The sequence below is a fragment of the Notothenia rossii genome (assembly GCF_949606895.1).
Source record: "Notothenia rossii genome assembly, chromosome: 6".
Classification (NCBI taxonomy): Eukaryota; Metazoa; Chordata; class Actinopteri; order Perciformes; family Nototheniidae; genus Notothenia; species Notothenia rossii.
In genome coordinates this window covers 23,691,338-23,703,750 of record NC_136909.1, presented here as the reverse complement: position 1 = coordinate 23,703,750, position 12,413 = coordinate 23,691,338, and the positions used below count along the sequence as shown (strand labels likewise).

The 12,413-nt window shown below is 39.5% G+C and overlaps 1 protein-coding gene across 12 annotated transcripts in view; it reads right to left on the bottom strand.

Moving 5' to 3' along the window:
* Positions 1–9,413, bottom strand: part of atxn2 (ataxin 2) — a 28,880-nt gene extending 19,467 nt beyond the window's left edge. For 4 of the 12 annotated variants that reach the window (XM_079689467.1, XM_079689471.1, XM_079689473.1 and 1 more), the window contains exons 1-9: positions 8,649–9,412; positions 7,123–7,153; positions 6,816–6,875; positions 6,320–6,391; positions 3,879–4,029; positions 3,070–3,084; positions 1,234–1,358; positions 955–1,046; positions 495–683 (exon numbers count right to left, since the gene is read on the bottom strand). In XM_079689467.1, the coding sequence (XP_079545593.1) occupies positions 495–683; positions 955–1,046; positions 1,234–1,358; positions 3,070–3,084; positions 3,879–4,029; positions 6,320–6,391; positions 6,816–6,875; positions 7,123–7,153; positions 8,649–8,758 (845 nt within the window). In that variant the 5' untranslated portion in view covers positions 8,759–9,412. Of the gene's footprint in view, positions 1–494; positions 684–954; positions 1,047–1,233; positions 1,359–3,069; positions 3,085–3,878; positions 4,030–6,319; positions 6,392–6,815; positions 6,876–7,122; positions 7,154–8,071; positions 8,139–8,648 lie in introns of those variants that run through there. The other 8 variants (XM_079689474.1, XM_079689476.1, XM_079689477.1 and 5 more) reach the window with 4 other exon arrangements.
* Between the last annotated feature and the right edge of the window lie 3,000 nt (positions 9,414–12,413).

Below are 12,413 nucleotides of genomic sequence, written 5' to 3'. Positions count from 1 at the left end.
ATAAACTCTGTACACAAGTGTGTAGGATTCTCTTTTTATTCCACAGGTACTGTGTTTATTAAGATACTGTATAACTGCTCTATGATGAAAATTAATCTCTGATTTTATAGTTAATTTTAATGCATAACTATGTAGAGGTTTGTTAAAAAGGGGTGCAAGTAATATGATATTGAATCATTTGATGATGTCTGCTCCAACACATCTACAGGTCATTAAGATTGCAAACAGACAAGGCCAGTGCAATAACTTGAAAGAATGCATATTTAATGATAATAATAATGACAATAAAAATATATAGTATAAATTCACTTTTATTATATAAAGTATAAACTATGTTAATGTTGCAGTGTTGTGCTGAAGCATTTTAAAAAGGAGCTGGCATTGCATCATGAGCTAATTACAAACAAGAAGAACTAATACAAATGAACAATCAGCAATTAAACCATTTTAATGTTGTATTGGCCCTTAAGTGTCTATGTGTGTCCTGGTCTCACCTGCTCAGTGAGTGGGTCTCCCGATCCCCTCTCATCACAGCAGTATACTTCTCCTCCTCAGAGCGCTCATCGTTCTCTAAGGCCACGCGGGCCTTGTATGTGGCGCTGCCCTCGATCTCCTCGGCCAGCTGGGCCGCACGCGCCTCCCTCTTGAGGAACTCTTCTGAGTTGTCCCTCTCCAGGGGGACCCTGGGAAACAAGGACAGGTCAGACAAGGTCAGCAGGCTGATGGAGGGACTCGGGGAAGACTGATATCATGTTTTACTTCTATCAGAAGATGTCATAGCAAGATTATGTTCAGACATATTGACAATAAATTCAGAATTCATTATTTTATTACAAAATACAGCATAAGGAGTATGACATGTAGATGTCGTCTATACAGGAGAAGGCATGATATTGAACAGAATAAACACAAAGTGATGCATACAGAGCAGAACACAAACATAGAAAGGCTTACGTGTATGTGGACAGGCTGCTGTCATATGTAGACAACACTCCATACTTCTCCTCGTTGTATTTAAACATGTCATTGGGGTCCCACCCATTTGACTGATATAGAGAGAGAAGCAGAAAAGAAAGATTTTCACTAGAGGTCTATTAACACATTATCAATGCTTTGGATCAGATGAGTTGTGTCCCTGTTAGAGACACAACTCATCATATGAGGGCCTGTATGGACTATGGGGTAACTTATACAGCATCAACGCATTTGTTGTGTTGGTGTCTGTTTTCTTACGACATCGGTGTCCAGAGACTCCAGGCTGTCAGAGTTGTGGGTCTCTCCTCCATCCCAGGGCTCTAGATCCTTCTCTTTATGCTCGCCATTGATCTTACCGCTCACTGCAGCATCTGTGAAGTTGTCTGCGGCACAGACAAAGAACGCATATTTCTGTACAGTGCACACACTCAAAAACACATCCGCATAAGCTCATGATGGTATACAGTCACATGGCTGCAATCTCACTGTTTATGCAGGAAAGCACTCATGCCTTAAGAGCTTCTTCTGCATGCTTTCAAAGCAAGGGTCTATTTGTGGGGAAGGAGTGTGGGTTCACCAGGCACACCCACTCTCAATAAGGCATGGATCTAACTGAATTGGGAAATAGAATCCTTTCAAAAAATTCAAAGCTTTTGCTTGAGCAAGTCCTGGTAAAGCCAACAAGGATCAAATGTTCCGACTGTGAGCACGAATTTGAAAACAGCCTTGTGAAAAAGGCAAAGAGCGAGTTCCCAATGAATGCATCGGCCTGTCAAAATATGTACTAATCAAACCACTAAGGTGCTAACATAATGGTAAAACATTTTGTGAATAAAATGTAGGTTTGTCAAAATGTCTACAAGGCCAAGTTTGGGAGTATGTGCAGTGTAAAATGCTATGAATATATACAAAACAATTCTAATTAAATAAGGAATTTGAAATGTTGAACTATGGACTGATTGTCACAACTGACATTACTTTTTGTTATTACAGAAAATATGAAGTACTAAAAAAATAAAAATAAACTACTGTTGGGTACTGAATTCCAGTTTCAAACGTGAACTTTACCGAGTCATACATGGCTCAACCATAACCACGTACAAGCATGCTCAAAGAAAAGCAAATATCTGAAAGGAACTCTAATCCCATGTCCGCACCATACAGTCTATGGTCAGCGCTAGCCTGCACTCACATTCTCAAAACTGGCACTAATGGACTGCATGCATTAAGCACATCAGCCACCTGGAGTTACATAACTCAGCCATCCCAATTTATCCAACAATACTGTGCATCAAAGCATTTAAAGTGCACTGAACAGGCCAGAGTTATATTAGTAAAGGTGGTTGATATGCTATATCCATACTGTCCATTAAGAGAATTGCACATTCAATAAGGAATATTTACAAATTAAACATAGTGAGGGCTAAGCAAACATGCATGTGGATGTTAGTCAGTCAAATGACCTCAGACTTCAGGGTCAAAATTAATTAAACATCTTTATATGGTTCATAAAATATAACTTCATTTGAGTTTCAATATAATGCTTAGAAGTTAAATTAGGGTTCTAATGTTCAACACATTTTCAATCTGTTCCTTTCAATGGAATCATGCATATATTTTCTCTTTTCCATTTAGATTTGATTTAATCTGAGCTCTGGTTCAGTAAGGTTCAATTAAAACGCTGCAGCAGAACCTCATGTTCATGAGTAGCCATGGCTGCATATAGGCTCCATTAGAGCTATTGCCAAAAACATTAAATAATGATTAATTCAAATAAAACTAAACATCTAATTTTGAAACATAACTTTGATTGACAGCTGAAAAATACACGTTACTGGTAAAAATAAGTATTCGTGTTAGTTCAAGTGGCAACTCTTCCACTGAAAGCAACATCCAGTCAAAAGATAACAAAAATGCTGAACAGATGGAGCAGGACTGACATGGATGAGACTTTTTGATGTTTTTCTCAGGTATCGTGAAAGCGGTGATCCCCAAATGATATCATAAAATTGAATTTAAGAAGCAGCCACAAATCAGACCCCAAGAGATTCAAATTAGTTTGAGTGCATAGAGTAGAAAACAGTCATATATTACCTGTGTCAGAGGGGACTAGAGCATTGGAGAGGAGAGACAGACAGAGAGAGATGATAGTCAGAAGATGGACTGACAGACAGAATGACTGACAGGGGATCACAGTTTATCGTTTAAAAAAAACTCTAGAGTGGTTTTAGTCAGGCTGTGTCTTATCACCTTAATTCATTTATTCAGTTGAAAACTTCAAAATCAGAATAACATTTTAACAAAATAATACTACTAACATTGGCCTAGTGCTTTAGTTGGCAAAACATTGTTCAATTTCCAGTCAGTACACAATTATTGAATTTAACAGGATTACTATTGTATTTAACAAGTGGCACCAGTGTAGTTTCCTTCTCCATGAATCATGTGGAGAGATCCTCACTATTTTTTTACCTGTTCATTTTGAGAAAATAAAACCATCCCACAAAGCCCATTATTTTAGAAGAATTGTATGGGTCAAGATGAAGAAGACTCTTTAAGCTTTTATTGAGTGTCCTTGCTGCACCAGGGCAGGCCTTTGGAACAATCAATAGATCACGTTAGTCATCAATAACTGGCCACTCAGAGAGCACACAAGATTTAACTCATGGTAAAGCCACTGGGACTTCATCGTAGTCTATACAGACTGAAGCTAATCAAAATGTGGTCTGTATTCAACGATGGGCTTAAGCTCTGTTTATGTTTGTGCAATGAATACTAGATGTCAAACTCACCTACTCACGTTGTCTATGCAATATGGGTTTAAAGTATGTATAAGAATATGTTTTCTAAGACTTCTATTCATGTGCCCAGATAATATGTATCACCCCATATGCCCTCAGTACCTTTCCTGGCAAAATTCAGGTCCACATCTTTGAAGGTCACCACTACGACATCTGAGGCCTTGAATATAATGCTCTCCACAATATCCTCTTTCCTGGGAGCTATGCTCGGCTCTGGGCTCTTTCTGTGGGCTGCATCTAGCACCAGGTCACACTGAGGGAGGAAGTTAGGTTCATTAGATTAAAGGGGAATCTGAATTACAGCAAAAGCATGATGTCATTCCAATCAGGCACCACATTAGCTGACTAGTATGAAAATAAATTAAATTAGCAGTATTTTAATAAACAATTAATCTTTTAATTAAGTAAAAATGCCAAACATTTTCTGGTTCTAGTTTCTTAGAAAAGATGTGCTGCTGTCTCTCTCCATCTTCTATAATTGTAAATTAAAGATATTTTCCTTTTGTTGCTAAAGCAATTTGAAAAACGTGACCGCATATATAAAGAAAGTTAGATTGACTGGAATCGAGTTCTGGTCATTCAATGGCATCCACATAAGTTTGGGGAGATTCTGACCATTTTTTTCAACCAAAAGGAGTAAACAACTAGTAAATATAATACAATACTGCAGCCAAATTTGTATGACTCATGAGTGGTGAAAATGTTAGCATGTTGGAATATTCAGCTTGTATACACTGTGGTAATAAAAGCCAAATGTGATGCTTTGTTTCGGGTGTGAAAACGATGGGTTGTTTTTGCCAGTGGAAGCACACAACATTTTATTCATTTTTGAATATCTTGCCAGCACTTCACATTTAGCCACATGACCTTATAATAAAGCTGGGAGGTTTAACATACTTAGTCCACACGGAGACGAAAAATAAAACGAACCGAGGTTGATATCAAAAAAGTCTTCCGTCCACACGGAATCGGCACCAGAAACGTGTCCGTCCACAGGAGACTGCTCGACCTGCTGGTAGTACACATGCCGGGCCTTTAGGTGGCGCTGTACTTCCGCCACAAAATACACCAAAAGCAGCAGATAAGACCCCGCGAGCATGGTTGCCCTTCTGTTTATTCTCCGCGGTGGATTTAGCAACATGTAGTTCATGTAGTTCTCCATGTCCACTTGTTGCTGATGGTTGTGGTAGAAAGTGCAGATTTTGCACTAACATCTGTAGCATGGTCAGTAGCGTCTGGAGCAGGAAAGCAACCCTGTGATCCGCCATTGTTGTTGGCGAAACACATCAGCAATGACGCGGGTGACGCGGGGGTGACCAGCAGAGGTGGGGAGAGGCGGGGCTATGGCGTCATCGTTATCAGGAAATGATCGTAGGGCATACACACGGAGCCGTTTGGCCCCCCAGAGCATTTTGTCCGCAGATCTACCCACCTTGGGACCCGTTATCTTTATCCGCGTTTCCGTGTCGGCCTCGTGTGGACAAACCGTCTATACGATAGAGAACTGTAGCAGATACAACCCGTTTCGTCTCCGTGTGGACGGGGCCTAAGTACCAACGCTGCTGATTGGTGTGAAAATAGGGCATAATGGAGGTAATTGAAATCCCATCAAGAACTGAAGTTAGAGCCAAGCCTCTGCAGAGTGAACAGCAGTGGTGTAGTGGTCGTTGGACGCGGGTGATCGCCCCCACTTTTTTGAAGCATGATTTCTTTTTATAATCTAATAAATATAAAATTATTGCCAGTGTTATCAGTTGCAAGTGTGTATTTGTTGTAATAAGAACAAAAACATAATACATTTCACAGTAATTATAATAAAAACGTAGCTCAAGTATTTATGCAACTTGATTTGAAGCGTGTGTGTGTGTGAGGGGCAGCACCGTGTGTGCGTGTGTAGGGTGACCAGGTGTCCCGCTTTGTGCGGGACTGCACACACAGGATTTTTATCATTTGTCCCGCGTCCCACAAATTGAGACTATGTCCCGCATTTGAGTGACAGTCACGCAGAAAGGCCGGCTCGGTTCGCTGACAGCCGGCACCGCCCTTTATTATTATATTTTATTATTCAACGGCACCATGTAAGTTGCGTTGACAGGCGACAGAGGTCCACAGTGTACCCCCCCCATTGACAGTTCACGAGTGCGTCCATAGTGTCTCTCTCTTCCCCCCCCCCCCCCCCGCCCACCCACCCAGTAAAAAACAAAAATCCCCACTACACCAATGGTGAACAGGACAGAACATGTCTACCATTGCTCAGGTTAAGCTTCTCATCTGTGCAGAATGAAATGTTTCTCTCTGGGAAAGGATTGGAGAATACTTCAACTTAAAAAGGGAAGATGGTGGCCACACACTTCCCCTCCATAAAAGGGAAGATGGATAGGGCGATCTTTACCCGAGCCACCTCAGGGGTGAAGCTGCTATTGAGTGCTGGCTGGGCACTATCTTCCCAGTATAGTAACCTTAATCATTAGCAGTGCTACAAAGGAAATGACAGATCTAGCTCCATTTAAGCACCTAGAAAGGACGCAGTGTTTGATCCTTACCTCTGGACCGTATGTTTTAAATACTCCTTCGTAAACTGCTCCATTTTTGACTTTCAGCTCACACTTGGTGCCCTGTGAATAAATAGGCCTGGCATTATTCACTGTATGCGAAACACATTTATGTTTGTGCCAATGTCAATTTATAAATTCAAAAAAGAGTTGAGCAACCCATCTGCTGTGAGAAGACAAATGATTGATCAATCTCTGCTGTGTTTGTGCAACCAGCTGTCTCTACAGTTTGCACAGGCTTAGTTTATAGCAGCGTAGACATTTTAAGGAAAGAGCATGTGGGGAAATACAGTATGCAGTACATAATGCTGTTACAAGTGTATTTACAATAGGCACAATACGGTTCAAACATTGTGTCTTTTGAAAACTGCTAATTTCTCTGTTCCTTGTGTTTGAAGCACAGGAGCAAGAGTGCAAAAGGAAATGCTAGACATAACTGGAACATCATCTAAGAAAACTTAACATGACAGATACAAAGCAAACATACCACCACTGAAGTCAAGACATGGACCATCCTCATGTTTGCATATACACCATTGAAAATGACCTAAAGGAAAAACAGTTAATTTTGTTGTTCCCTATTTCTAAAGAAAATTGTGCAAGATAGGCATATGTCACTTTTTTTCAATTCAATATGCGCAACGATAAACATAATATCCTACCACTGAATTCATGCATTCTCTCAGGACTTTTATGTGCCATGTTTAAACTAAATTGGCTTAAATAGAAAACTGACACTGTATTCATATGGCAGCTTTGTTCCACTGATTTATGAGAGTTAACCAGTTACTTACCGCTGCAGGGCCTTTACCACTGTGTCTTCCCCTGAAAGAAAAATGCCATTGTTGTCAAACTATTATCACTGAAGTTCCTGCTTTCATACTAAAACAAAGCACTCTTTAATGGGGACAACTGTAGACTGAATTGTAGAAATATTAAGAGGTGGAGGTGTGCATCTTAAGATGATACAAAGCCCAAGAATCATAATCAAGGCATTATCTTGTTTAATCTACATGGAAATGTCTTGAAAATGTACATGTATTGTTAAATAGACAAATGCATTACATAGATAATGCTATGCAGAATCTGAAATTACCCAGATTCCAGGATATGTTCCTGGTTGGAATAATGTTCAACGGGCCTTCAGCCAAACACTCTGTAGCCTACATTTTTCCCAAGCATGTCCTAAAATGCACCTTGTTCAGCAGCTGGCACATGGCCAGGCTTTTACACTCGATTCGATAGGTAATGGCACCTCTCTTTACATGATATCCACTTGCCAATATGCTCACTTAAACACAGTCAGCTCCTCAATAATACAAATTAAACCAGTCTAATTGAAATAGGCTGATTTTGTATGCATGATTCCAGCTGTTCTTATCGTATTCCACAACATCTTTGCACGGCCTTAATGGATGAAGATCTACACAATGAATGGGACGAACTGTCCTAGTGACCGGTGGATAGAAGCCGGACCAAATAAACCCCAGAAATAAAAGGTACGCAAGCAGCTTCTGCAATGATCGTTTGTGTTAGCTTAATCTTAGGACGGCATGTCATGTACAGAAATGTCATGCTTCAAGGACATTATTTCAGAGGAGCAGCTACAGCAACGTCAAGGTTGAAAGCCCGTCGGTCTATAATTCCCCCTTCTCCTCCTCACCCGCCCCCTTTCTCTCGTGCGCCCACACGTTTTTATCAATTTCTTGGCAAACCCATTGCAGCAATGTTGCGGTTACGTACCAACATAGATTACAGTAAACTGACAACAAACACAGCTGTTTTATCGCAGTCTTTTTCGTTGCCAAATTCCCTGGGCTGTCCCGTTAGCTAGCCGCTGTAATACTGAATGAGGCAAGTGCACTGAATTACAAGCATGGGCTGTCAAACGGCTAATTAACGCAAGCTAAATGGACTCCAAGCTCATCGCAAACTGATATCAGCCACTTGGCAAGCAACATCACTGCTACACACATGGAGGAAAATATGTGTCTCCACTGAAACATGCTTAAACACTTAATCAGATATGTGTTATCCACTGTGCAAGAGGAGGTAACATTACGTCGAAGTTGCAACATTATTGGGGCAAGCTGACAGGCCTCGCTAGCTAAACTGCATAACGTTACGCTAGGTGACCAACACGTCGCAAGGCCCACATAACGTTCAGAAACGCGTACAAGTTTTGGACCACTTAACGGAGATGTCATCTCTCAAAACTGGCCCTGTTGCAAGTGACTGTATCCAAGTATTAATACATAGCCTCATTAGCCCCTGCTGCTGTGTTTTTATTTAGCTTAGTTCACGTTTTTATTTCACAGACCTGCCCAGATTCTGTCTTCCCCCTCCGCTTCCTCCGGCACCGGCGGCGGCGGCTCCAGCCGTGTTGCCACCGCCGGGCTTGCTGCGATTTCCACCGGCCTTCATTGACATGGTGATCCCATAAAAGACAGCGTCTGAAAACGACCAATTAACACCGCAATTCCTTGACGATAGGGCGATGTGTGATGTGTGACAGCTCGCTAACGTTAGCAATCCTAAAATGTGTCTAGCTGGTACCAGGGTAATGTCAACGTGCCTCTTGAGGAAGATGCTATGCTAAGACACTAGCTGGCTAACAGTTGCTATCTATATTAGCAATCTGTACAATTACTGTTAAAAACGGGGAAAAAAAATATTTTAAAAAGACAACAAGTGACAATCACTCTCGCAAAATAAAAACGAGTGTTAGACCTCTTGTCAATTCGTTGTGTAATCCGAACAGAAAAATACGTTAATCTCAAATCGGGTTTCCAGCTATCTCAGGTTCTTGCCGTTGCTAACAGCGAAAAGACCAAAACAGTCTGAAAGGGGACAAAAAACAGCGGAGGGATATATGATATGCGTAACGGCTGAAACATATAATCACATATTCCTACACTGTTTCTTTGACGACAATCGATCTGCTAAAAAAAAAAGACAAAGGTAGTCACATTCAATCTAAACCACCACACAAAACAAATATATCCTCGTTTGTTTTGCCAAAAATCCACATAAAACATGGCACTATTTTCAGGAAGTCCCGGAATTCTCGACGGCTGTTTTGAGGCATCCACGTGAGCCGGCAAACACACTGCACACAGCCGCTCTCACATAGAAACACACTATCTAAACACTGCTTGTATATGGAAATTAAAGGGCAGTCCGTTTCACACGTTTGACATGTAATGTGGGAATAAGATTTATTTACAATAAATAGGTGTTCTATATTATGAATCTTCTCATTGAGTAGGCTATATTGAAATGTATGATACAAATGGTCAAAATAACATAACTCAAACATGAAATGAAACTGTACTTTGAAACACTAAAAGTAGTACTACTTTTAATGTAGATTTAATCCGTGTATCTACCGTCCAATTGTTTTTCTTTATTAAACACGTAAACGGAAGAGCGTCTGAGAGGCCTTTTTGCTTTTTGCTTTTTACCTTACTAAATGGTCAAATGGTCCTTGGAGCGAGGGGCGGGGCAAAACTCACGGAAGTGATTTCAAAACAAAAGCACTCGTTTGCTAAAATCACACTTTGAATCACTACAGTATCCTGCTAAAGGAACGGTGATTATTATAAACAAGAGGCATTTAGCGATCACAACGAAAACGGCTAAGACACATATTGAGCCCAGAAAATGGATGTTATTAAGGGCTGTAAATATAATAAGCCTCTGTCTAAAATGGACAACATTGTTAGGAGATTTAAAATATACAGCGGTTCTGCACTGCGGTCACTCAGGCGCCTCTCGAGTTTGTTTTTTCAAATCAGCTGCTCTTCATTCCTGCTATATTTGACGAGTGATACAAATATTTGTTACCACAAGTTCTTAAGAAAACTGACACTGTTGGACTCGGATCTAGTTGGACTTCTACCAGAAATAAAATGAGGTACTTTTGCTGTGTACTTTGTGAGTAATCCTCTGTCAAAGTCCCCTCCTTAGTACATAATAGATGTTTTTCTGCTATATTTGATGAATGATAAAAATATAATTTTACCATTAGTTCTTAATGAAATTGATACTGTTTGACTTTGTATTAGTTAGCCTACTACTACAATACATTGAAGTACTTTTACTGTGTATTTTTTGAGAAACCCTCTCTCAAAGTCCCCTGCTGAGAACAAAATCAAGTCACTTCTGCAAAGTTTGATGAGGGAATTCTTTTTTGTTGCCATTAGTTCTTCGTTAGATCGATCCTGTTGGACTCGGTACTAGTGAAACTACCCCCACAAGTACTATGAAGTACTTACTACTTTTCCAGTACTCCTCTGTCAATGTCCAGAGAATGCATGTTTTTCTTCTATTTTGAATAAGCGTTAAAAAACCTTTCTTCATGAGACTGATATTGTTGGACAGAGTATTTTAAGAGGATGGTAGACTGCACACTGACACACTCTTGTCACTCTTGTTGGCCTCTTATGATGCTGCTGTCTTTTAATATATAATTATTTCTCTGCTCCTAGTTCCCACATCCTCCTATGAAACGTATTTTATTTCCTTTTCCATGTTATACTTACTTGCATTAGAAGATTTGCATGTTGAACTACATGCTGGATATCTTCCCCGCCTCAAGGAAATACAATAAAATAAATGGATTCATAATTTTAAAAAATTGATAAAAATGTATACATTAATAATGTTGTGGGCAAACATTTCAAATTGAAATATAAAATGAAAATAAGTTTACTTTTGAAATGATTTCTCACAAAAACCTTTCTAAATCATAGTAAATTATTAAAAAAGGTTTAGTCCGTTTTTTTAGTTTTTTAGTTTAGTCAGTTTTTTTAGTTTTTCTGCCTAAAATAGTTTAAATTGAACGTAAACTATATCAAACACCACATGCATGGCAATTAACCTATTTGTGCCCGCTATTTAAATAGACTTTGGTTAGTTAATACAAATATTGATATTATATATATTAGCATATAATTGATGCAGTCTTTCTGAACACTTTTTTAAAAAAATACTGCAAATGAAGAATATTTTAAATGTTCTGCTCAGACAGTGCCCTAACTTACAGCAGTTGAAAAGATGTGTGGAAGGATAAATTATTGATGGACTTCAATGGCTCTCTAGATAAAGGGCATTGTATGGTTGCTTGTATTATCCTCAGATGGTGGTTTGTTTAAATAACTAGTGACATTTTAATAAATATTGCAAAAAAGGGCTCCAAAAAAGGCATATATAACCTGTCCGGCTTAGCCAGTGTGAATTTCTTCAAGCACCACAAGATTCATAGTTTATAAAGTACAATTCTGGGCCATTGATTGTGTCATTTCTCCAAACACATACAGTAAAAATGCCTGTTTTGAAGCCTTCAAATGGTGCAGGAAAAGGACTTTACATTGTATTATACTTAAAGACAGGGCTATTCAGTTAAGAGAAGAGAAAAAGGAAAGCAAATTGTTATAATGAGTGATGTAACATTAATGAAAGACATAATATGAGGTCCTTGGCACTCAGACTTTAGAGGGGTCATTGTGTGATCATGGGGCATCACCCTTACAGCATCAAGCTGGGGCTTGATGCTTATTGCTCCACAATATCATATGGAGTTGACTGGGACTGATGGAAGGATGAGGCTGATGAGAAGGAAGAATCTGTGACGAACTAGCAGCTGAGAAATAATCATATATTAAAAGACAGCAGCATCATAAGAGGCCAACAAGAGTGACAGAGTGTGTCAGTGTGCAGTCTACCATCCTCTTAAAATACTCTGTCCAACAATATCAGTCTCATGAAGAAAGGTTTTTTAACGCTTATTCAAAATAGCAGAAAAACATGCATTCTTGTTCTCAGGAGGGGACATTGACAAAGGATTACTGGAAAAGTACACAGTAAGTAGGCCTACTTCATAGTTCTTGTGGGGGTAGTTTCAGAAGTACCGAGTCCAACAGGATCAATCTCACGAAGAACTAATGGCAACAAAAAAGAATTCCCTCATCAAACTTAGCAGAAGTGGCTTGATATTTCTCAATAAATACACATTAGAAGTACTTCAATGTAGCCTATTGTAAGTAGTAGGCTAATAAAAAGTCAAACAGTATCAATTTCATTA